This window comes from Eublepharis macularius, chromosome 2 (genome assembly GCF_028583425.1).
Source record: "Eublepharis macularius isolate TG4126 chromosome 2, MPM_Emac_v1.0, whole genome shotgun sequence".
NCBI lineage: Eukaryota > Metazoa > Chordata > Lepidosauria > Squamata > Eublepharidae > Eublepharis > Eublepharis macularius.
The window spans coordinates 32,460,920-32,487,737 of NC_072791.1; the positions used below are offsets into that span (position 1 = coordinate 32,460,920).

The following is a 26,818-nucleotide window of genomic DNA, read 5'->3' on the forward strand; positions in this document are numbered from 1 at the left end:
GTTTCAGAATAAGTTTTGGTTTCAAAATTAGGTATAGATCTTTAAATGTTTATACACAGATCCAGTCACAAAGCCTAATTTTCCACACAGTTTCCATAGGCCAAAAATATCCCCAAAGGAGAAGAACATGGAATTCTTTGAGTGCCTAAAAGTCCACTTGCCACATAGGCTGATTTCATCCATAAAGAAAACAGTGTTTCAGCAACACAATAACTCTATGTTCTCATATACACACATGGACTAACTGGACTCTTCCCTCAGATCCATTTTGACTTATCTGTAGTTCACTCTGCCCTCCAGGATACAGTTACCAGCCAGTCACAACAACACACATCGCTCACCTCTCTGCCCCCCCCTCCTTTTTGCTTTAGAGACTTACATTTTAAACCACAGCAACACACATTCAAAACTCCATATTAATTAGCAGAAATAAAATACACAAATGATTTACATGGGAAAACATTAAAGCTCACAGATTTCCATAGTTTATTTCATTTTTACCTGCCTTCCTCTCCACTGGGGAACCAAACAACTTACCTTGTTCTCCTCACTTCCATTTTATCCCCATAGCAACAGTGTGAAGTCACCCATGTGCGAGGTGTTAATAGCCCATGTTTCCACGGCAGAGTGGGTTATGTGGTGGGTGCAATGATAAGTGTAGGTACAACTCATAGGTTTTTGCCGATTGAATCTAAAATGAAACATTGCATACATGAACTTGCCCTATACTGAGTTCACACCACTGGTCTATCAAGGCCGGTATCGTTTACTGCGAGATTTGAGTTCAGTAGCACCTTACTGCGTATTGTACCTGGCAGCCGCAATACGGAGCTCCCGAGATCTTTTACATCACCTACTACCTGATTGTTTTAAAACTAGAGATGCATGGATTTAACATGGGACCTGCTCCATGCAAAGCAGATACTCTGTCACTACACCCCCCCCCCCCGCATTGCTGATAGGGATACCAGGTCCAGGTTGGGAAATTCCTGGAGATTTGGGGGGTGGAGTCTAGAAAGGGTGGGGTTTGGGGAGGGGACAAGCCTCAGTGGGGTATAATGCCATAGGGTTCACCCTTCAGAGCAGTCATTTTCTCCAGGAGAACTGGTCTCTGTTGCCTGGAGATCAGTTGTAATTCTGGGAGATCTCCAGCCACTACCTGGAGGCTGGCAACCCTAATTGCTGAAGTAGAGCTCCTTGAGAAGAGACCTAAACACTGTGCTGCAGTTGCGTTGTTTGTACAGGCTGTATCCGCACCAGTTATCTACCCTGAGTTCAATGCTTTTGGGAAGCAATTTTCTCTCTCCCCCGTTTCCCCACAGCATCACGGTGTATTTATACACCTCTGGGATTCCCCCTGGCTTTTTCAGAGTCCAGTGCAAAGAGAGACGGGGCGGAGAAATTACTCTGTGAGTGCGGTACTCAGGGAAGACGTCTGAATTTTTCTCTTATGGACTAAATCAGATTGCGCCAAGTGAACTCAATTTCTGTAAATTAGCCGAAAAGAAGGAATGATCCAAATGGGATCCCCTTTATTTATTTATACAGTGCGAGTCAGTAAAGCCAATTTCAATAAACAATGCAATAGGGTATATAAATGCAAATCTACAAAGATTTAAAACCAGCAGAAATCCAATATAGAGTTGATGCTGAAACAGAGCATAAGCAATTCTAAGGCTGACATAACACAACGACCCAGTAGGATCATTCTTCAAGCAACAGATAGTACACAGTAGCAAACAGCAATAAAGGCAGTGCTCCCTGTCGCTTTACTGATGCTTCTCTTTACAGACCGCTTCCTTACAGCATCACGATGGGTAGAGGGCGGAAATCGTTTCTCAATGAGCAAAAGTTACCTGCTTGGTCTCGAGGCGAATCAGTTCCCAGTAGAGAGGCTCGGCCCATACACCCGCCTTCCCCGCAGCCTTATTGCAAGGGGCCTGGAGCCCTGCCTGGGCGAGCCTCGGCCTCCTGCATCCCGTCTTACCTTGCTCTCTTGTCCACGTCCCTGAGCGGCCGAGAGGCGCTCTAGCCGCTCGCGCTCTATGGTACTCCGGGAAGTGTCATGGCGGCCGTCGAGGTGGCAGCAGAACCCGGAGCCGCCGCAGCTGACTGAGGAGACTCTCCGCGCTGGCTTCGCCCTCCCGATAACACCCTTTGCCGGTTCTTTCTATTGCGGCCGCTGGGCCAGAGATCGAACCGGGCTTCGGTGGGGGAAGCGGCGCCGAGGAGAGCCGGGGAGGGGCTGCTGCTGTCCTTGCGACTCCCTTAAATATCCGTCCCGTGTTGTGCCAACTGCCAGCCGCGATGGCGTCGTGGTTGGGGGGCCTGGGCGCGGGCCTGGGCCAGTCGCTGGTGGGCCAGGTGGGGGGCAGCCTGTCCACTCTCACGGGGCAGATTTCTAGCTTCACCAAGGATATGCTGTTGGAAGGCACGGAGGAGGTAGGAGGTAAGAGGAAGGGGCTGTTCCGGGTGGGGTAGAGGGGGCGACAAGCAAGGGGTTGGGTCCTTATGCACTTTCCAGAGGTGGGGGTTGTGGAGTTAGGGTAGCTACACAAGGGGTTGCCCAGAAAACATGTGGTGGTGCATCCTGAAGGAGGGGGACTGACCCTGTGTGGGGAAGATGAAAGAGAGGCTCTTGATCAGCAGATTCTCAAAATTGAGGAAAGGAATTGCTTTTTTGAAGCTAGCACATTCTACAGCAGTTCCAGAGGGGTAGTTGTTTTAGTCTGTTTTAGGAAATTTAAGCAGGAGTCCAGTAGCACCTTAAAGATTATAATATATAAGGTTTTTGTAAGTTAGAGCTCACTTCATCAAATGCCTGTAGTGTCCATCCAAAGTAGCTACATTGATAGTTAGCGTTCAAGCAACAGCTACGGTGGGAAGGTGTCACTAGAATCAGATCCTGCTGTTCTACTGCAGACCAATGCAGCTACCCATCTTGAACTATGGGACACTGCATGCAACTGATGAAGTGAGTGTTGACTCACAAAAGCATACGTTACTTGTCTTTAAGGTAGGGCTGGATTTCTGTTTGGTTCTGGTGTAGGGTTGAGCTAGTGCTGTGCTGTAGTAAAGAGGCAGAGCTATGAATCAGCAAGCACATGTTTTGAATATCATCTTTGATATGAACATACTGGGTGACTTTAGGTATCACTTGCTTTCAACATCAGCTGCCCACTTCCCCTATAATATGGGGATAAAACCATTCACCTACTTTACAGAGTTGTAATTCTAAGGCCTGGTTAAATGTGAGGCTGGTGAGAGAAACCGCTTTTCTGTGATTTTGCGTCAGCTCGATTTTGTTTAAATTGTGCTTTAACCTGTGCAAGGTAGCTATGCATGCTTAATTAGCAGTATGGGCTATGGATCTTGGGTCCACAAAATAGCATAGAGCGGCAGTACAAAGTTACATGGGAAAGCTGTTCATCTCACCAACACCATGCTTAAATTGTGCCATATGTGAAGTGCTCCAGGCATTCCAAAGCACTATGTACATACAAAATATGAATCATATTATATAATGTTTGCATTATAGAGAATTCTCTTACATTATGCATGTGTCGCAGTTGGTGTGAGGAAGGAAGTAGCAACCTTTTGGTGGAAGAGAGAATCAAAATCAGGCAAGAGAAATGCTTCTCAAAGTATGAAGTTCTTCATGAATGGTTCTGAAAGCAGCAATCTCACACAAATGGTGGAAAGAGAGTTCTTCAGAGAGCATAGAGAATGGGCCAGTTTGGGACAGCTGCCTGAAAGCAAATCTGAGGAGTGATCAGTGGTGTAATGATATTTAAACAAAACCTGCAGTGGATGAATGCTTCAGGTGCTTATTATAGCTAATAGGCATCTGGACTATACTCTTACTATGTTCCTGTATGTATACACAATTGGGTTGGATCCCATAATCCATCAATAGAAGGTATTGGCAGGCACAGATTTTTTTTCTACATTCCTCTCCCCCGCCCCACCTTCCTGGCGGTCTTTTCCAACACCAAGAAAGTTTATTCCCAGAGTCATGAGATTTGTGTGGAGTAATAGGCATGTGGGTCAGGAGGATGCAATAAGGAGAAAGAAGGGGTGAAATCACCCTTTCTATCTTTTCCAGCAGTTTAGAAGAGGAAGAAGGGAGAGATTTTGTGCCTCCTCACAGCAAACTGTACCTGTGTGGCTATAAGTCTGTGTAGGTCCCGCAACCTTGGGAATAAATTTTCTTGGGACCAGAATGGATTGCTGGATGGAGGGGAACATGGGAAAGTTCTGCAATCCTTGTGTCTGAGGATCATGGAATCCAGTCCATTGGGAGGCGTCAATTGAGTATAGCTTCCCAGTGCATGCATGCTCAGAAAAATAAAAATGTGTATGTATTTCTTGCATAACGGTGTACCTATTGTAACCAAAAAAGGAATAATCTTATATACGAAGCACTTGCATGACTTCTGGGTACTATATCTATTCTCATGTTTTTAGATGCATGTTATAAATAGAGCACTATGGAAAAATGGTACTTGTGTCTCCAAATATGTTGATAGGTGCTCTGTCAAAAATAGATGGGATAGGTAAGAGAAATGTCTGTGAATTATTGTTATTACCTGAAATTATTTGCTGAAGCAAAACATTTATAATGACAGGTAAAAGTGTTGTGTCAACATTTTGGAGTTGTTTTGTCTTTTAAGCTGTTCTATATCACTATATGACGTAATAGAACAGGCATTTATGCTATAAATTTGATAGAATGGTATATTTTATTTATTTACTTTATTATACCCCATTTTTCTCCCCAGTGGAGACCCAAAGTGACTCACGCATATAAAGTTTTATGACAAGCTGTGGCATTTTAAAAACTGGCACATTTTTACTTTACTGTAAAGTTTTGTGAATTAGAGCACATTTCATCAGATGCAGGGGCCTAAATGCATCTGATGAACTATAGTTCACAGAAGCTTATGTTAAAATGAAACCTGGTTAGTCATTAAGGTACCACTGGAGCTCTGTTTATTCTGGAATTATTTGCAGTCTTGTATTCAAAAATCTGTGATTAACAGCTCATGGTTTGCAGAATTAGAATGTTTCCTGCTTCTCTCTCCTTCTGCAACCCACTGAGGTGTTTCTGGATGTCAGAAGACCTTTCCAAACAGGATAGAAAGTGGGGTTTTCAGTGGAACGGGTGGGGCTAGTAAAAATTGCCTCCCCCGATGCATGCTGATAAGAGCTTGCATTGGTGGGAAATGATAATATGAGTACAAGCCCAGCATCTCTAGTAGTAATTTTGATATAGATATGGTGGTGATGGTGTGCAACATTAGTTTGTGACCTTGTGCTGTAATGAGTACTGGGTGGTGGTGTACCAAGTCTTAATAGCTACTTCACATCAGTTAATAAGTTAACTGAAGTAGGTTGAAATCCTGTGATACTTACTTCCAAGTAAACACACACAGGAAGATTATGGAAGTCTCAAAGTGTACAAGCTTCCAGTTTATTTTGAAGAGAAGTGCTATACTTGGAACAGTTAGTGGTGTTATGGGCTGTTGCTGAGGCCTGTGCATTTTTTCTAATGATTTAAGCATGATCGACTTTGTGATGTTACAGATCTTTAGGGGTTTGTTGCTTCAATGTTTGGGAAGCAGTTGCATTTGTGATCTTTAGCAGAGTTTAACACCTAGTTTATCGAAACATGGTGGCATCTAAATTATTTTGAGGGATGTGAGGGAGAAATGGTATTTCAGGGACATGTTTTTTGTTTTTTTACTTACTTTACAGCTGCTTGTTGCTCTAAGAGATACTTTCTGAAGTATCACTGAGGGAATCACTTTTCTTTACATGGTTAAGGACCAAGTTTAGGTGTTTGTTTTTCAGGTTGCAAAGTCCATACACATTAACATGTGTAAAACAAACGTCATGTAAAAAACCTGGAAGACTATTTTTATCTAAGAGAACTCTTTTCAAGTGTACACTCAGAAAGCAAAGTTCAGTTTCCTCAAAACTGCTTCCATGACCCAATCCCACCTTTGTGACTACTCTAAACTTTTATCAAAATTGAGTGATCTCAGTCTCTGATCTCCCAAATCTAGCAAAGTTCTTAATAGATTGTCACAGAACTCATTCAAATAAGTGTACGATCTTGTGAACTTGTTTTTGTTTTATTTGCATTTCTTTCTCTACTGATTTCAGGTGTGGGAACAGACTTTGGTGTATCCAATTCTAATCTAAGGGATATAGAAAATACTTATGCAACTCTGCGGTCAGAGGTAGGATATGACAATATTTAGTCTGGAAAAGTAAATTAATGTTAAAAATATTTTCATAGTTTGGATTACTTACTGTAGTTTTAGTATATTGTTAAGTTACTTTGAATTTGGAATGTTTACTTGAGGGTGCAACTTTTTTTTCTAGAATGAGAGGTTGAAGAAAGTTTGTAATGATCTGGAAGAAAAACATGAAGCAGCAGAGCTTCAAATAAAACAACAGTCTATAGAATACCGGAATCAACTGCAACAGAAAGAGGTATACAGAGAATGTTATGTATAGATTTGTTATTATGTTGGCAAAGGTAATACCTAAGGCTGAACACACAAACAAGGGGGCTATTTTTAGAAAATCTGAAAAATCTGAGATAAACTCAAACCTTTTGAGTTGTGTGACCTGTTTGAAGTCTTTCTTATCAGGTCCTATTTTGTCTCAAAGTTACTAAGGATCTCTCTAAAAGTGATAGCCTTGGGAGTATTCTGTTTCTGAAGAAGCTGTGTTTTGCATCTGTCGAAATGCAAGATAGTTTGATGTGTCATTCACGGAGGTATATGAAATAGGAATACATACTGGTTTAGTTGTTCATCAGCTTCTGAGATGACTTTACTAAAGTTGCTGGAATTAAAGCTGGAGGATTGAAATATGATGTGAAGTTTGGGTATCTTCTCTAGTAAACCACACCTTGAGATGGATGTTTATCTGGGTCAAAGATCATGAGGGGATAGGCATAGTGTGCTTGTAATGTTATGTAATTTGACTCTGATGCACCGTGAAGGCTAAATAGTATCTCCATTTTTTGAGGGGAGGAAACCCTGCTGTGTTAGTCTTTGCACATATGACTTTTCACTTGGAACACATTATGTTATGAGTATAATGGATGAGGATATCCAGTTGTCTATTACAGCAATATGATTGTTTGGTCAGATTAGGCAAGCATCTCAACTGGTCCTGCATAGAAAGCTTTGCTTATATATGGTTGAGCAGCTGCAGGTTTTCCTGGAAGAGACTCCTGTCCTGGACCCATACCAGTCCAGCTTCTGTCCAGGCCATGGGACGGAGACAGTGTTAGTTGCCCTCATGGACGATCTCCGCAGACACCTGGATCGAGGTGGGTCAGCGCTGCTGATATTGCTAGATCTCTCAGCTGTGTTCGACACGGTCGACCATGAGTTGTTGGCCCACCGCCTCGCCGATGTGGGGATTCGAGGGATGGCCTTGCAGTGGCTTGTCTCCTTTCTCCACGGTTGGGGACAGAGGGTAGTACTGGGGGGGAGAGTGTCCGCGTGTCAGCCATTGGTGTGCAGCGTCTCACAAGGGGCGATACTCTCTCCCCTGTTGTTCAACCTTTATATGCGCCCCCTTGCCCAGTTGGTGCGGAGTTTTGGACTGGGTTGTCACCAGTATGCGGATGACACCCAGTTATATCTGTTGATGGGCAGCCAACCTGAATCAGCCCTGGACATCCTGTTGAGAGCCTTGGAGGCGGTATCTGGTTGGGTGAAGCAGAGCAGACTGAAGCTGAACCCTGCAAAGATGGAGGTCCTGTATTTGGGCCGTGGGCTGCAGGATATGGGGATTTGTCTTCTGGCCTTTGAGGGGGCCCCGTTAGTGCCTGTCTCATCAGTCAGGAGTCTTGGCGTGATCCTGGATTCCTCCTTATCTATGGAGGCTCAGGTCATGGCTGCGGCCCGGACTGCTTTTTTCCAACTACAGCAGGCTAGGCAACTTTCCCCCTATTTTTCAGTCCAGGACCTAACCACAGTGATCCATACAATGGTCACCTCTAGGCTAGATTACTGTAACTCCCTCTACACAGGGCTACCCTTGTGTCTGACCCGGAAACTACAGCGGGTCCAGAATGCTGCTGCTCGGGTCCTGATGGATGTTCCATTCAGATCACATATTACACCAGTTTTGCTGCAGCTTCACTGCCTTCCGATGGAGTTCTGGGTCCATTTCAAGGTGTTGGTGTTGACCTTTAAAGCCCTAAACGGACTGGGACCAGCATACCTGAGGGACTATCTCTCCCCGTATGTACCCCGGAGAGCACTTCATTCAGCAGATAAGAAATTGCTGGTGATCACTGGCCCCAGGGAGGCTCGTTTGGCCTCAACCAGGGCCAGGGCTTTTTTGGTCCTGGCCCCAACCTGGTGGAACTCTCTGTCTGAAGACATTCAGGCTCTCCAAGATCTGGTATCATTTCAGTGGGCCTGCAAGATAGAGATGTTCTGCCAGGTATATGGTTGAGGCCAGTATTAGGACCATCATTGAGCCTCCCATCGCCTTCTCCTATCCAATGATATCCCGTCTGTCCAGGTGTCTCCCTTTTTGTATTTGAGGGCAGGAATGTGCAATAGGCCATCTGAGTTATGATTTTATGATATGATTTTAATTGTATTTATATGATTATGTATTTTATGAATGTTGTACCCCATTCTGAGCCCACTTGCAGGGAGGGAGGGCTAAATACCAAATAAAGTAAGTAAAGTATATTGTGCCTGTAATTTGTAAAAATAGTTATCACACCACTGATTTATTTTAAAAGAGTAAAGCTTCCTCTCAAGAAACCCTTTGTTATGATCCCTCTTGTTACCATTTAGTTAAACATGGAACTCTTTCTTTGCTTCATTACAATTTTTTTTGTGCATTAGATGAGAATACCTTTAAGGTAAATGAAGCCGTTTGTAAGAGACAAAGGAAAAAAGATGGTATGAGGGTTTTTCCCCTCCTGACTAAAATTGTACATGTGCCTTGTTCTATTTAGGTGGAAATCAGCCATCTTAAAGCTAGGCATCATGCGCTACAGGAGCAACTGCAGACGGTGCAGACAGCAGCCCAGTCAGCACAGTTAGGAGCAGGTGTCTCTCCGTCAACCACTACGTCAGCATCCTTTGTCCCTGTGGTCAGACATGCATCTTCTGGTTTTCAAGGAGATGATATGGACTTTGGAGATGTAATCTGGTCTCAGCAAGAAATAAACAGATTGTCCAATGACATTTCTAGGCTTGAAACTGAAGTTGAACACTGGAAGAAGATTGCACAAGTGAGTCACTGTTATGTACATTTCTTGCTTTATATTCAGAGACGTAGTTAATGTAAATGAGGTATTAATGAGACTTCCTCATTTCTGAAGTCTGGTGATACTGTTAATGTATCTCGCATGGATGATAGAATAGTTATATATCTGTTGGCAGAGTCACAGTACCATGGCACTGTTCATATTCTGTTTGTTTTCTTAAACATCCAAGAGAGGAAAGGCACCTTTGGATCCTGCTTACTTAATTCTGAATCTTTATGCAGACCCATAAAATAATCTTAATGTTATGATTCATGTTTTTAACGCTGTGAAAATCACAGGCTTGCTTCACTCAAGCTTCCAGATACAGGTGGCTTAATATTTGCAGCATGTCAGAAATGAAGAAAGCTATATAAAAACATTAAGTACTGTTCCTTCTTACAAAAATAATTTAAACTGATCACTTGTTTTTTTCTACATAAACATGAATATTTTAAGACTTTTTAAAAATAATGCTTTTTAAAATAGGTATTGCTTAGGTGCAGAGTTCTTTCCGTTACTCTTTTGTTGCCTTACAAATAAATGTTTAGTAGGTTATCGTCTGAGAGATGAGAGCACTTGAAGAATGCAAGTCTGAGCTGCAGACTGAACCTGATTTTGGTGGAAACATCTAATTCTTTAGCTAGGTTTTGTCTTAGCTTTTTCACATGCTGACCAGCTGTAGATTCTTACTCTTCCTGAGAAGGCAATCTTTTCAAGACATATTGTAGTTCAATATCGTGCAACATTTTCCAGAACAAAACATATTTTGTCTTTTATTTAGTTTTCCAAACTACAAGGATCAAGTGATACAGATGAGAATGAAATCTGCAAGCTCCAAAATATTATAAAGGTAAATCTTTTTTTCAGCTGTTCTCCAATTGTCGCTGTAATTTTCTGTTAATCTATTTATATGACTAATCCCTTTGATCAGTGTTCCTGATAAAATGTGCTGGTGTGCAATTGCGCACAAATTTTTACCCCTCAGCACACAACTTCTCAACTGACGTGCACTGAGGGGTGCCCTGTGCCCTGCCTTCCCTGTTTCCTGCCCTTTGGCAAGTCTACCCAGAGGGTCTGGCATGGCCCTGGCCCTGGTGCAGAGGAAGGGGGAGAGGTGCGGGTCCTTTGAGGGGGAAGTTCAGGAGAAGCCCCTTCTGGCATGCAAGAGATGGACGCCAAGCCAGGAGCAGGGAAGGTTCTCTGCCTGAGCAGGAGAGCTTCGCCCCTGGCAGGCACGCGTGAGGGAGGGACTGGGCAGGATGGGGCAGAGCAGAGAGGGGCTGGGCAGTGGTGGCGCCGAGGCCAGGCACACAAGCCTTTCCGTTGTGGCATCAGGAGCTAGAGGAGGTGGCGGTGGAGGGTGGGTGGCCGAGCAGCCCACTTTCTCCTCCACAGGCTCACAGCCCCGGGAACCGGAGGAGGTGGCAAGCTCTCTGCCACGGTGCCTCTCCACTGTAGGCTTGCAGCTCCGAGTGGCTTCTCGTCCGCAGGCTTGCAGCGCTGAGCGGCCTCTCCTCCGTAGGCTCACAGCGCCAGGAGCCAGAGGAGGCAGCGGCGGTGAATGGCCTCTCCTCCTTAGGCTTGCAGCGCTGGGAGCTGGAGGAGGCAGAGGGCAGGTGGCAGAGCGGCCTCTGTGTTGTGGTGCCAAAAGCCACAGGAGGACTGGAGGCGGCGGTGGGTGGGCAGTCGGCTGATGCGCCCCAGCCTCGGCACTCAATACTCATCTAGGGTTGCCAGCTCCAGGTAAACTTGGGAAATTCCTGACAATTTGGGGGCTGGTACCTGGAGAGGGTGGGGGTTAAGGGTGTCTGCTTCCAGCTCCTGAAAGTCAAGCCATATATCCCCTGGCCCCCTTTCCCTGCATCAATTCTGCCCTACATTGTTACCCTGGTATAAATGTTAAGGAAATTAGATTCTTAACACTTTCAGCCCTGTATCCAACTTCTAGTTGTTTTCAAATTTCTACAACCAATTCCCTGTTGTATTGTTTATTGAATGCCCCATTCTGTTGATTGTACTGACTTACACTGTGAAATGTGCCTTGAGTCTCAGTGAGAAAGACTGACTATAAATAGTGCAAACAAAATAAAATAAATAGCAACTCTGAAGGTATTTTTAAGGCAAGAGATGTGCAGAGGTGGTTTGCCATTGCCTGCCTCTGTGAAGCAGCCCTGGAGGTCCCACCTACTTAGCTTCCAAGATCTAAGATCAGGCTAGCCTAGGCTGTCCTGGGCTGGGCTCAGGTGGCATGCTGCCCCTAACTGTGGAGTATCCAGTTAACTCTTATGCTAAAATAACTGTAAATAGACCTTTCATCCACATATTTCTCTAGTCATTTTTAAAGTCCCTAATACCCTCTAGCAGTTGCTACATCACATGGCAGTAAATTCCATATATTATATAGATGCACTCTTTAATATATGGTTAAAGAGGTTGATATATTGGAGGAGCCTGCATTGAATGGGGGTGGATCTGTTTTGACATACTCCATTAAATGTTTGTGAGTTTTATTAGATCCTAGCCTTCTGGTGACAATGCATGTCTGTATTTTTGATAGTTTGTGGTTCAATTCATTAATAAAATACTAGGAAGTCACATTCCTTTAGATCTAAAAGTGATTCTATTAGATTTGTTTAAATATATATATAATCTCCAGACTTAAAATTGATGTTAAGCTTGACTACTGCAGCAAAAATGCCCACAGCTGCTAATGGGAGGATTTGGCAAAATTCTGACATGCAGATAAATTTATTCAGACATGCATTTTCAGCGGATGGCTAGAAGCTAATAAAACTCAGAAACATTTAATGGAGTATGTCAAAACAGATCCACCCCCATTCAATGCAGGCTCCTCCAATATATCAACCCCTCTAACTAACATCACCTTTGCCTTGTCAGGATTCAGTTTCTCCTTGTTTTCCCTCTATCTCTTAGCCATAGTTACTATGCAGTAGCCTAATGTGGAGATTACAGTCTCGGAGACATATTTAAAGATATGCATAAGTGGGTGTCATCAGCATATTGATGGCACTGAATAACAATGTCTCAGACAATCTAATTCAAAAATCTTTTAATCATATGGATTCTGGTTTTGGAAAAGGCATGCTCAAAACTTTAATGCAAGTTGCTGCTCACAAAATTGATTTCTGGCTCACAACATTGCACTGCTTAGAGCAGTGATGGCGAATCTTTTTGAGCCCGAGTGCCCAAACTGCAACACAAAACCAACGTATTTATTTCAAAGTGCCAGCACTGCAATTAAACCTGAATACTGAGGTTTTAGTTAAGAAAAAACAACTCATACAGTTGTCCCAACTAATTAACATCTGTCTCTCTCTCTCTCACTCACTCAGGAGCCACAAATGAAAGTAAAGCAAGTTAAATCAAAGCAGTTTGCCCTTCTTTAGACCAGCAGCCCTGCTTGCAAGCTCTCTCTCTCTCTCTCTCACACACACACACACACTCACTCTCACGACTGAAAGTGAAGCAAGTTAAATCAAAGCAGTTTGCCCTTCTTTACACCAGCAGACCTGCTTGCAAGCTCGCTCGCTCGCTCGCTCGCTCGCTCGCTCGCTCTCTCTCTCTCTCTCTCTCTCTCTCTCTCTCTCTCTCTCTCTCTCTCTCTCTCTCTCTCTCTCTCTCTCTCTCTCTCGGAAAAGGAATCACGTGGGCAGGGCCAAAACCCATGTGATCTCTGCTCAGAGCTACTGGAACACCGTTCCAGGCGTTCCCCCTCCAAATGAGGCCTGGACCTAGCGATCGGTGACTTGGCTCACGTGCCCACAGAGAGGGCTCTGCATGCCAGCTGTGGCATGTGTGCCATAGGTTCGCCATCACTGGCTTAGAGGGAACATTACCTCTAATTATGGAAAACATTTGATTAAAGCTGAGGGTGAATGTAAATGTCGACAGGATTGGAATGCAATTTTGTTTCCAGATGAATCTGAGCAGATGAGTTGCAGTTATGCTCTTTATGCTGTTGGTCGGGATGAATACACTGATAACTGTTACAGTTTATTTTAAAATAGAACTTGCTTTTCAGCCAAGTAATTGAGGTGACTTAGTACAATGCTACCTCGACTAGGTACAAAACAATGGAGTAGAAGTGAGGGCTGAAAAGAATACAGTCTCTAAAAAGTGGTTTTCACCACCATTAGTATTTCAGCTTTTGGGGCCATTTAATCATAGAGTTTGAAGGGGCCTTACAGAATATCTAGTCCAACCTCCTGCCCAATGCAGGAACAGCCTAAAGCATCCCCGACAAGTATTTGTCCAGCCGTTCCTTGATGGCAGCCAATGAGAGGGAACCCACCACATCCCTAGACAGCCAATTCCACTGCTGAATTGCTCTTACCGTGATGAAGTCCTAATGTCCTGCCAGTTTCTTCCCTTCTGGAGTTTAAACCCATTATTGTCAGTCCTATCCTCTGTTGCCAACAGGAACGGTTCCCTTCCCTCTTCTAAGTGACAGCCTTTTACATACTTAGAGAGAGCAATCATGTCTCCCCTTACATCAGAAGATTTAACTGAACTTTGAACTCAGCTTCATTTGTATGGCAAGGGTCTTGCAGCTCACAAAAAAATGGCTTTACTCAAATGAAACAGAATGCAGTTTCAAAACCCATTTATGAATATTCCTTATCCAAAATCTTGTGGCTATTCAAGCAAATTGCGTAGGGCAGTAAATGTCTTACATTTATAGTGCCAATACAAACGATTTTTTTACCAGACTCTGTAAGTCCAATTTGCTGTGCTGTTGTAGAAGTACTACAATTTTTTTTAATTCATATTTTAGGACCTAAAACAGCGCTTAAGTCAAGAAATAGATGAGCATCAGCATGAGCTTTCAGTATTACAGGATGCGCACCGTCAGAAATTAACAGAGATAAGCAGGCGTCATAGAGAAGAACTGGGTGAATATGAAGAACGAATAGAAGAACTTGAGGATCAGTTACAGAAAGGTCTCGTTTCATGTTGCTTCATTGGAATTTTTGTTATCCTGTTAATGTTGACTTTTAGCATTTCCAGGGTATCTGACACTACACACGTATCCAATCTTTCCAGAATCCTGGTGTAACAATTATAATACAGCCTGCAGGAGAAAAAAATCTGCTCAGATGCTAACATATAAAATGTGTAGAGATCTGTTTTGCTGAGATGTGGAGCAAATGTGTGTTGTTCTGACACATCCTTTATATAGTCATTGTTTATTCACCTTTGGATCATGTTGAGCTACCAGTTATTGGAATTAGGCTGTTTTTATTGGTTGTATCCTTGTGGGTAACCCCTCACCCTTAATTTTGTTGATTCTTGTTTTAATTTTTTAATTTATAATATTTATTGTGGATTTTAAAGTTGTAAACTGCTTTGAGCCTCATTTCATGGGAGAGGTGGTCTGAAAAATAAAATAAATTACAGAAATACCAATGTCATGTCCCTCTAAAGAAATCTTACCTACCCATCCAGTATAGGAGGGAATAAGTCATTGAAGAAAAAGGTGAAAATAATTCTGGGGCTGACATTAATGAAGTTAAGGCTGACACAGGGAAAAGATGTATAGCCTGATCTTTTGAATGCTTAATTGGAAATAAGTCTCACATTGTTCAGTGGGGCTTGCTTCTATGCTAGGGCTACAGCCTAAAGTACATGACACATGTTGCAGTTTTCAAAGGAGTTACTGCTGGACAAATGTTTCTTCTCAAAATTGAGGCAATATCCTTCTTATCCTGCGCCTCCAACTGTGTCTGATTAAGCATTGGCTGGAAAAAAGGCCTACTAAATTGCTCCTTGCTTATGAGTTTTGTTAACAGTATTTTGATATCTAACAGGACTTGTCTGTTTTTGTAGTCTTTGCAATACTGACCTTTCCCAAGTTCTTGAGTTGAGATTCAAGGTGTGTTTTCATGTAGCGACTAAAATCATAGATTAATAGTGCAACCCTAAAAAGAGTTACTCCAGTCTAAACCCCTTGATTTCAGTGGGCTTAGACTAGAGTAACTCTTCTTAGGATTGCACTGAAACTACTATTCATCTTATGAACACACCCTTTCCACCCACCAGGTTCAGAAAATATTGAAGTTGATCCTGGAAATTCCTGTTTCAGCAGTCTATAGGGACATGACCCTACAAGTTATCTTTCCACTGGTAAACAGACATGCCTTAATTTTTTACCCTAAAGTAATCTAATAATATTTTTGCTTCGATTCAAGATTATATATTAGTGTCACCCCACCTACATTACTAGTCTATTCTAAGGAGCTTTGAGTAGTATATGTTGGGTTATGCTATTTTGTACTTCTTTTTAACCTTGCAAGATATATTAGGCCGAGAAATTGTGGTTTAACCCTGGCCACCTCATGAGCTTCATAGTTGAGTAAGGGGTTGAACCCAGGTCTCCCCAGTCCAAGCTTTATACTCTTGTTGCATTTTCCCAAGCATCTATGGACTGGAGCCCAGTGTCCTAAACATAAGCCTCTGTGGAATTGTGTTGAATGAGTACCAGACATCTCCTCTGTGCTGAACATGACAGCTCATTCAACCTTTCCTCATAGGGCTTGATTTCCAGACTCCTCTCCATCCTGGTCACCATTCTCTAGTCTTTTCATAAAATATGACACCCAGAACTGGACATAATGTTCCACATGAGGCCTGACCAGTGGCTTGTGTTTTTGACTCCTATTTTTTTCCCCTCTTTTCCTGAGCTGGCAAAAATGGTGGGATGATTGAGTGTCTTAGGGTGCTTGCTCTTCCATGTGTATACTAAATATATTTATAACTATTAGCACTCCCCGCTTTTTTTTTTGTTTTTATTTAATTACACATTAATAATTACAATATTATATATATATATATATATATATATATATATATATATATATATATATATAAATACATTGCCTTCAATATTGAATGATTATTCCTCATACAAGTTATCCATCTATGTTTCCATACCCTTATCCCTCCCCCCCTCCCTTAACTTCTCATCCTTCCTAGCCAGGGACAGAGGCCTAGAAGCTTCCACCGAACGTCCCGTTGTTGACCTTCCATAACCCATTTTAGATATAAATGCCGCTTTTCCTTAATCTTCCCTGCCCTTAATTCCCATGGCTCATCCTGATTAATTATAGCTATAATGTCTGATCGAATATATTCAAATAAATAATTCTGCCAATTTAATTCCGTCCGCTTGGTTTTGTCTTTCCAACCAAATACTATTACTGCTTTTCCGGCTAGCACCATTGCTTTAAATAAATCCTGTTCTTCTTTCCTAATTCCTTGATAGCCTAGAATACTACCTAACATCAGTTCAACGTCTAGCACTCCCCGCTTTCGATGGAGTTCATCTTTCCCTTGCAGACTCAGTTGAGAGCCTAGGGGTTATACTAGATGCAGCACCACTGCTAGAAAAGCAAGTTAAGGCTGCTGCAAAACAATCCTTTCTGTAACCTCACTCTAGCCTGGAAGATGGCCCCCTATCTTGACACTGCTGATCTGGCCACTTGAATCCATGTTATGGTAATATTAAGACTAGAGACGGGGCACGAACCTGAATATGACCCAAAAAAATCCACGAACCAGCCCGGTTCGTGGGTCGTGAACCAGTGGTTTGTGGAAGCTAGTTTCCACAAACTTCCACAAACTGTTCTACTGGTTTGTTTGGGTTGTATTTAAATGGCCATTTCCCCGAGGAAATGGCCATTTAAACTTTTCCTGCCGCTTGCAAGCGGCAGGGCCCTTTAAATGGCCCACAAACCCTAACCCCCCCCAGCCCAGCCCCCCACCTGCCCCCAACCCCCCACCAGCCCCAGCCCCACACTTACTTTGGCCTGCAGGCCCGCGGTGTCCTTCTCCTCCACCCGTGAGGGGCGGGAAGGCCGTGTTCAGCCTCTTCTGCTGCTGCGTGGGCCTGCAGCGCGGTGGAAGAGGCCGAAAACAGCCTTGCTGCCCCTCAAATGGCCGCTGCGGTGGTCATTTGAGGGGCAGGGAGGCCGTTTTTTGCCTCTGCCGCCGCCCTGAGGGCCTGCCGCCCTATGGGGTTTGGGCAGTTTAAAGGGCTGTGCCTTGCAAGGCAGGAAAGGGACGTTTAAACTGTCAAATGTCCCTTTCCTTACTGCTGCTAAGCGGCTGGAAAGAGGCATTTAAACCCCACAAACCACAAACTGGTTTGTAACTGGGCTCAGTTCCATGCCAGTTTGTGGTTCCTGGTTCATGAAAATCCACAAACCACGAACCTCATGGTTCGTTTTTTTTGTGTTTCGTGCCCACCTCTAATTGAGACTTGGCTATTGTAATGCAGTATACATAGGTCTCCCCTCTAAATCATTTTGGAGACTCCTGATGGTGCAGAATGCTGCAGTTCAGTTATTACTTGGAGCAAGCAGGAGCATGAATATTACTCCCATTCTGCAGTCACTCCATTGGCTTCTTATCTGTTCCCAGGCTCAATTCAGGGTATTGGCTATCACATACAAAGCTCTTCACAGCCTTGGTCCAATATTCCTATGGGACTGCCTCTCTCCCTGTGTTCCTCCACGGCAGCTTCACTCATCTGAACAAGGCCTCCTGCTGAACAAAATTAACAGCTGCCCATACACATTCTTCCTCTGGTCACACCCACCTTATGGAACAGCCTACTGGAAGAAGTCAGGAAAGCCCCCACTCTCCTGGCTTTCCACAAATGATACAAAACTGAATTATTCAAGAGGGCCTTCTTACTCAGATAGGAGGGCTGTACTGTAGGGAGGTGGTCTCAAAGATAATGCTTCTCTAAACAGACAGGGACCATGGATTTTACTATTTTGTGCTACTCTGTACTATCTGTTGCTTTAAGTATGATCCTACTGGGTAGTTATGTGCTGTTTAATATGTTGGTCTTAGAATTGCTTGTGCTCTGTTTCAGCATTTCCTCGACTCTGTATAGGATTTCTGCTGATGTGATGTCTTTGCAAATTCACATTTATATATCATATTGCATTGTTCATTGAAACGTTCTTGAAATTAGTTGTACTAATCTCACGCTATGTAATCCTCCTTGAGTCTCAGTGAGAAAGGTGGACCGTAAATGACAAAAAATAAATAATGCTACTACATTTCATAAATAAAGTTAAAGTCAGGCATTCTATATACAGTAGATTTTTGGTCTAAATTATAAATGAAATAAATTACGTTTTAAGTATTTAAATTTAGCTCTGGTAAGTAAGTGTTGCATATATTTCTGTTTTTCTGGCAAAAATGGGTAGATTCTCCCCTCTCTGTCTGCTTTAAAATCTATGCAAAATTTCCATCTTTCATCTGGATCCTTGTGAATGCTGCTATGTGGTTATCTGTTGCCAACCATTCCCTCCGTCTTCCCATCTGGTCTTGTTTAGACTGCTCGAGGATTGGTAGATTTGGAAGCGCATCTAAGAAAGAGATCCTCGCATTCTACAGGCTGGACATTGCTTGAAAAAATAAGTGTGGAAGTAATAGGAGTGTTCTGTTACTTTTTCCTTTTCCCAATCACTTCTTCCATCCTCAAATAGTTCATGTTTGGGGAGGAAGAGTGTACCTGGATTTGTGGGCAGGCCACTTTCCAAATAACTGCTCTAGGGTCTTTGCCCTTTGAGGTAAATTGCTTTATTATATCCCAAGATTTCACCATAAGCTTCCTAATTCTTCAAGATGGTGTAGTTAACAATCCAGTAACATTAAAGATGACATTTCTTTTCTTTAACCATACAAATGATCTTGGCCTGCAGTGATGGTTTTTCTGCAAAACCATTACTGTGGTCCAGTAAATCTGTGGCTGATTTTTCTTTTACTTGAACTTGGAAAATTTTGGTTTTGAAATACGTGTAATGTCATGTTATAGTGCTAATATTTGTTTATTCCAACACGATACAATTTTTTAAAAATTGCCTCTAATCTAAATAGAAGTCAAAGAAATATCTCTAAGATAATTGATGAGATTGATTAAAACCAAGATACCCGTTGCGTTTTGTAGAACTAGGATTTCCCATTCAGTAGCTCCATATTTCTAATTGGATATTATTCTAAATACAGACTTTTCTGTTCTATCGTTGGTGTAGGAGCTGGAATTGGTCTACAGAGTAATATGGCCGAATCCAAAGCGGCACGCTTGAAGGAGCTGGAGGACGAAGCAAAAATTATAAATCAAAAATTATCTTCAGCAGCAGAAGAAAAAAATCTTGTCTTGAAAGAGCTTGAATTGGTGAAAAAGGAGAACAGTCAAGTAACACAAGAATACGAGAGATTGAAATCTGAATTCAGTAAACTCCCGTCTCCTGTTCCAAAAGATCAGGCTGGTTTGGAAGCCCAGGTTGAAGCCTCCCAGCAAGCGGTACAGTCACTGCAAGCAGAAGTGCTCCAGCTACAGCAAGCACTGCTCGGTATGAAGCTGCTGGGAACTGAGGGTTGCCTTTGGTCTCTTTTGAGCGCAGAGAGACTGTTTAAAAAAAAATGGGGGAAACTGAGGCCAGTATCCGAAGAGCTCTCTGTGTGTACTAAAAGCATTTTCACACACACAGGGGTTTGTCAATAATCGTAAGTATGCTTGAGGGGAGGGGCTATGGCTCAATGGTAAAATCACATGCCGAAGTTCCCAGGCTCAGTCCCCAGCATCAAGTGATTGGGTGATGTGAAAGACCTCTGCCTGAAACCCTGCAGAGCCTCTCCCAGTCAGAGTAGACAGTACCAACCTGGGTGGATCAATGGCAAAGATTTTTCTGGTTGCAGCTTCTTGCACCTCACTGAACACTGACCGAAGATTTCCCTTGCTTTCAGGATGGGGGTTGCTTCTGGGAGGCGGAAGCTGAAGAGCCCCATATCATATATGGGCCTTTGAAGTATATAAAAATGTGATTCATGAGAATATCTACATTAGAAAAGTGTTGGACATTAAACTAAACTTCTTTTAAGAAATCACCCAGACCAACCTTTGCACTACATGTGAAATATTAGCAAAAAATAGTTCAGTTAACTTTGGTTTCTTGGTCCCTAGCTCTCTTGTGCCCCCAAAATGATGAGATGTGTGTTTAAAGTGACAAGAGGCAAGTGTACACTTCAGTACTGAAATGAAAAAAAATGGTTTAAAGCTAGGTGTGTTAATTCTCCATAAGTGTGTTTAGGACCATAGTGTTTCAAATGTATTCCATTACCACCCATCTGGCTTGCTTTCTCCAAAAAAATTTCCTCCCATTATTTTTACAGATGCGGAAAATGAAATAACAAGACTTACAAGGCCAGATCAGGTAAATAGATTACTGATTTTGATTTACCCCAATCCTGAGAGTCTCAGAATAATATATCCTGATTTTTTCATGACAAATAACTGTTGTGGGAATTCGTGGTTAGGTCTATTATGAAAAGTTTTTACAGCATTACGTAGAGATGGCTTAATATTTTTATGAGACAAAATACTGCTTATCCTTACCAGAAAGCAATTTAGGGCCCCAATAGAGCTTTGAAGTTTCCTTAGTCATTCTAAGTTTTAAAAAAGTCTGTTAGAGAGCGGTCAAAGGTAAGACAGCCAAAAGACAAACAGTTTGAATGATAATGTATTTGTAAAAGGCAAGTTCTGGCCATGTTGGCATAGGACATTAAAATAGGCAGTCTCTTGGGCATGTAAAGCTGCATCAGAAATGTCTTCCATAGCTTTTGCATTTCCATTTTCCCTCTGTCAGCTTGAGGCTGCAAACAAGCTTACTATGTTGGGGTTCTAACAAGAGCTTCACATAGTCCACCTCTGCCTTAATGTCACTGTTGGAAGAACTACCCTGAGACCTCAGTGCTGTTGTATTGTTCCTTGGCATCACCTATGTGTTGGAAGGACTCTGCCATCTCCTGTGGTGCTCTGACACAGGGAGTTTAGTGTCTTTAAAGCTGTCGTTGAACTGCATGCTAACAAATCGGGTTAGCGAACATTCAAGGGTGTATGCCACTCTCTTAACAAGTGTGTGAGATTTTTGATGCATTCAGAACTCTGTCATTGGAATGTTGATTTGACAAGTTAATAATGGAATCCTGTGGTTTTTATAGACTGAGAAAATTTACCATTTTTATTACCAATAGTTGTGCATTGGTTGCAGACACAGTTATGAACTTGTGACAGTTGTTTATGCAATACAGAACATATACACTGAAGTGGACTTCTTTCTTTAGACAACAAACACATTGGATAAGGACAGATCTGATGCCCACAATCTTTGTATTTATAGTGTAGGTTTTCAATATAGTATAAGAGTATTAACTTTTTAAAAGAAAACTATATTCCTCCTTTCTTTTTTGAAAAAACCAACAGCTTACAAAAACCACTACCAGCAAAAACTGGTAGAACAAAGAATTTTCATCACAGAATCCCAACTCACCAGACGGAAAAAAGCAAAGTACTCACCAAGTGCCCTTCGAAATGAACCTGACTTACAGGCTCCGTAAAATGCAAGCAGCTATGGAGCTCTGTGTGCATCTTCAGGCAGTATTTCCCACAAAGCAGAAATTCTAATGCAACAGTCTCAAGACTGCCCAGAAGATGTGAGAATCTCCCAGATGGAGGGCAAGGCTGGGAGAATTTGCCAAGAGGATCTCTGCTGCCACAAAGGTTCATACAGGGAGAGAACTTTATAGTTAAAGAGAATTTCTAATTCGGAGGAAGTCTGCCTTTTTGCTTATAATTTGCATCCTTTCCTGTTAAGTCCTAAGGAAATATTTATGAATATTTTCAAATTAATTTATATCTGTCTAAATTTAAGCTTCCTTTCCCCTCCTGTTTAACTTAAGGAAGGATTTCAGAAAGAAGGGGCAAGTTTACATCCGCAGTATGAAAACACTACACGCATGTCCACTGAAGGACAGAACTTAGAATTAAGTCAGTTAAGACAAGACTTGGAAAGGAAACAACATGAATTTAATGAAATTATTGCTGAAAAGGAAACTCTGCTAGCAGAACTGGAAGAACTAGATAAGCAGAATCAAGAAGCTACACAGGTAACCTGTATATAATATCACTAGTGTGTGTTCAAGTGTGCAAGGATATGAATGAGTTATGGTTAAATCTAGAACTGTTTGTTGACTCTTCTGTTTATGAGCTTTGTTGTTCAATGAAACGTTTTTGTTCTAAAGAAAAATAATTACGATCTTCAGGGAATTCCATTGCATGAGGTTGAACTTCTTTGAAAAGTTAGTATTGCCTAAATGTACTTTTTGTGACAAGCTATTTTTTAATTTTAAAAAAATCAATTACAAGGATTTCTTGCAGGTGATACAGAATATTTCTAGTCCAATTTGTATAACAGCATATCAGACAACCACAGTTCATTCTTTGTCATTTCATTTAACAACCCACTGGCTCCAAACAAAGCAAAGGACCACAAGCTAAAATAAGTGTTGATGTTCTGCCAGGTTTAGTTGCCTGAAGATCAGTCTTCAAAATAATAAATTGGGGAGCTGCCCACCTCTTGCTCCAGTGAACAATACCTTTTCTCCCCCATTTTCCTTTTGACTAGGCCAGAATATACAGTCTTCGTCTGCTAACACAGCTACACAATGCAGTGCCATGAGGCTATGAACAGCTATTCTCCACTGGTTCTTCAAAGCAGAAAAAAGACAGAGCCATGCACACAGCTGATACAGAGCTGTTGGAAACTGAAGTACAGGTCAACTTGTGTTGGTTTTCCTGGCTTTAAATTGCCAGGGCAAGCATAGCGGGATAGCTTTGGTAAAGTTAGAGCACAGGAGACAAGAAACATCAGGATGCAATTCACTGTCCATCTGCTACCTAGTGATCCTCCCTATAGGGGAGAGAGAAAATGTATAAGTACTGAAAAGTCATGGGAACTTACTAATCTAGAAATATTGAGGCTATAGAATGGTGGTAGAGCATCTGCTTGGCTTGTAGAATGTATCAAGTTCCATCCCCAGCACCTCCTGTTAAAAGGATCAGCTGGTAGATGATATGAAAGACCTCCGCCTCGGACCCTGGAGAGCTGCTGCCAGTCAGAGTAGACAATGTTGACCTTGTTGCACCAAGAGTCTGATGTAATATAAGGCAGCTGTGTGTTAATACATGAAGCCATGTATTAAAGATTGTGCTAATGGAAAGCACTTCCATCAGCTCCTCTGATGGGGAGGAACCTTCGGAACAGCAGTCAGGAATGAGAGAGGGGAAATGGCAAAAATCCTCCCCCCACCACTTCTGCTAATGGAAACTGTCCTTGAATCCAACCCATTACGCTTAATGCTGCAAGATCTTTTGTAAAAGGTGTAGTGAAATTATTATTCATTTCTACATCACTTTTTATTGTGCAAAGAATTATATAATTAAAAACTGAATTTTGTCATGAATGGAAAAGATTTCTTTACTCTTTAATCCATGTATTTGTTTTTATTTTAGCACATGATTATACTAAAAGAGCAGCTATCGAAACAGAATGCAGAAGCTGCTAATACTGTTAACCAGCTAAAAATGAACACAGATTCTGAAAAAAGGAAAACATCTAAGCTGGAAGCTGAGAAGATGGAAATGAAGGAGGAGCTTGAAGCCCAGAGAGAGAAATTAAGTCAATGTACATTTGCACTTAATGATTTGCATATGACCAAGCAACAACTAGAGACTAAAATAAAAGAGCTAGAAGAACAGTTAAAAAAATCCCAGGATTCTAACTCCAAAAATAAACAGGAAATAGTAGAAATAAAGAAAACTCTGAAGTGTAGAGAAGAAGAGCTTTCTGTAGTCCAAAATGAGTTAACAAAAGTAAATCAACAATCTAACAGTAGTGATCAAGATCTTTCAATCAAAGAAAAAGAAATTTCTAAACTGAATGAGCAAATTGCAGAAAATAAGCTAGTGAGTAAAGATTTGGAGAAATCAGTTTCGGCTCTTCAGATAGAAAATGAAAAGCTTCACATAACATGTGAAGATCTAAAACAACAGTTGCAAGAAGCTAATAGTGGGAAGAGTAAGATTGCTTTTGAAAAAGATACTATGTTGGAAGCTTTGAAAATAGAAAAAGGGCGGTTAGAAAGTGAACTAGACCAGGCCGAAAGCCGATTGTTGGAACAGGCTCATAAATATGAGCGTACTATTGAGGAGCTGTCAAATGCACGGAACATGGATACCACTGCATTGCAGTTTGAACATGAACGCTTAGTCAAGATCAGTCAAGAAAGAGACTTTGAGATAGCGGAACTGAAGAGGAACATTGAGCAGATGGAAGCTGATCATGAGGAAACCAAAGAGATGTTAGCAACTAGCTTAGCAGGGCAAAAGCAACTGACAGAGCTCATAAAAGAGAAAGAAGTATTTGTTGAAAAATTTAAAGCCAGAGCTTCTGAACTGGAGCAGGAACATGACATTTATATTAAGGACTCCAAACAACTTGAACGTTTAAAACAGCATTTAGAAGAGAAGGACAGAAGCCTTTCAGTCATGAAAGAAGAAAATAATCATTTGAAAGAAGAAATTGAACGCCTGAAGGACCAGCAAAGTAGATCAGCCCCTTTGGCTGAGCCTAAAACCCTAGATATCATCACTGAACTTGAAGCGGAAATAACACAATTAACCGTGCTGAAAAACAATCTCGAAGAAGAGGTGAAACTTAACAATAGGACGTTTGAAGATCAGAATCAGAAAATGTCCCAACTCCAGCAAACTTTGGAGGAGCATAAAAAAGAGATAGAGGAGTCCAAATGTCAGCATGAGCAAATGCGCATTGCCCATATGCAGGTGTGCTTGGCGAAGGATGAGGAAATCAAAAGCTTACAGGGAACAATAGAACAAATTAAAACCCAGCTGCGAAACCAGAGCCATGTCATTCAGCCAGACCCTTCTAATCTCTTTCAGGAAACCAAAGTTCAGACACTGAATGGTGAAAATGGCAATGAGAAACATGACTTGTCTAAGGCTGAAATAGAAAGGTTAGTAAAGGGCATTAAGGAAAGAGAAATGGAGATCAAGCTTCTGAATGAAAAGAACGTTTCTCTTAGCAGGCAAATTGATGAGTTATCAAGAGATGAAGTTGGTAAACTTATGCAGATCATCCAAGAGAAGAATTTAGAAATACAAGCTCTCCATGCCACGGTGTCTTCTTCATCTTATAGGCAGGAGGTCCTTTACCTTCAGCAGCAATTACAAGCCTACGCCATGGAAAGAGAGCAAGTGTTGGCAGTTCTCAGTGAAAAAACAAGAGAGAACAGTCAGCTAAAAACAGAGTATCACAAGATGATGGATATTGTAGCAGCTAAGGAAGCAGCACTAAAGAAACTGCATGAAGAAAACCAAAAACTAGCCAATGAGTTTGGAAGTAGCAGCCAGGATATGTCCCGAGAGACTATTAAGAACTTGTCCCGCATCATTCGAGAGAAAGACATTGAGATTGATGCATTAAGTCAAAAATGCCAGACTCTGTTGACTGTCCTCCAGACATCCAGTATGGGTGGAGGGAACGAATTAGGAGGGATTAACAGCAATCAGTTTGAGGAGCTTTTACAGGAACGTGATAAACTGAAACTGCAAGTGAAGAAGATGGAAGAATGGAAGCAACAAGTAACGACCACTGTCCAGAACATGCAGCACGAGTCTCTTCACTTCCACGAGGAACTGCAAAGGCTTCAGGCACAGATTTCATCTGATTGCGAGAACAGTTCTAAGCTGCAAGTGGAGTATAATGGCCTGATTCAGAACTATGAGCAGAATGAGCAAAAGCTGAAAATGCTTAGCCAAGAATTAGTGCACGTTCAGCATAGTATAGGAGAGCTTAGCAACACCAAGAATGTTATTCTAGAGAAGCTTGATATGGTAACACCACCTGTGCCCGTAATCTCTTCCACCAGTGAACAGCCATTAGCCCTAACCAGCAACTCTGCTTCTCAGAGGCTTACCACTGAGGTCAAACCACTAAAAGAGGAACTGGAGCACATGAAGAAAACACTGCAGGAAAAAGATGCAACAATACGGACTCTGCAGGAAAATAATCAGAGATTGTCCGATTCCATGGCTGCATCGTCGGAAAGAAAAGCTCAAGAGGTGTCAGAATTGGAGATCAAGCACTTGAAGGAGAAGTGTGATGTCTTGCAGAAGTCCCTCAGGGAAAAAGATCTGCTAATAAAATCAAAGAGTGATCAATTACTTTCTCTAAGCGAAAGTCTTGGTAATAAAGAGAACGAGAATGAGGTGCTGAAGCAAGCTGTGACCAACCTGAAAGAACGAACTCTAGTTCTGGAAATGGACATCTGCAAACTGAAAGAAGAAAATGACAAAATAGTGGCAAAGTGTCGGGAGAAGGAAACAGAATTTCGAGCACTGCAAGAGACTAACATGCAGTTTTCAATGATGTTGAAAGAGAAGGAATTTGAATCTCATTCAATGACGGAGAAGGCTCTGACCTTTGAAAAACTGTTGAAAGACAGAGAGCAGGTATGTGAGGTTGAATTTCGTGTTTTTGTGAAAATGCAAGATTAAAAAAGGGATTTGACAGCTACTGCAGATGCATACTAGAGCAGTCCAATGTGGAATTCCTGTGGCAT

General features: G+C 42.0%; 1 protein-coding gene across 1 annotated transcript in view; it reads left to right on the forward strand.

Annotated features, from left to right (window-relative positions):
* Window positions 1–2,074: 2,074 nt before the first annotated feature.
* Window positions 2,075–26,818, forward strand: part of TRIP11 (thyroid hormone receptor interactor 11) — a 51,990-nt gene continuing 27,246 nt past the window's right edge. Inside the window, exons 1-10 of the mRNA XM_054971694.1 lie at window positions 2,075–2,449; window positions 6,169–6,245; window positions 6,391–6,501; window positions 9,008–9,286; window positions 10,083–10,151; window positions 14,097–14,262; window positions 19,369–19,689; window positions 20,510–20,550; window positions 22,076–22,282; window positions 23,688–26,708. Coding sequence (XP_054827669.1) covers window positions 2,308–2,449; window positions 6,169–6,245; window positions 6,391–6,501; window positions 9,008–9,286; window positions 10,083–10,151; window positions 14,097–14,262; window positions 19,369–19,689; window positions 20,510–20,550; window positions 22,076–22,282; window positions 23,688–26,708 — 4,434 coding nt within the window. The 5' untranslated portion in view covers window positions 2,075–2,307. The remainder of the gene's footprint in view (window positions 2,450–6,168; window positions 6,246–6,390; window positions 6,502–9,007; window positions 9,287–10,082; window positions 10,152–14,096; window positions 14,263–19,368; window positions 19,690–20,509; window positions 20,551–22,075; window positions 22,283–23,687; window positions 26,709–26,818) is intronic.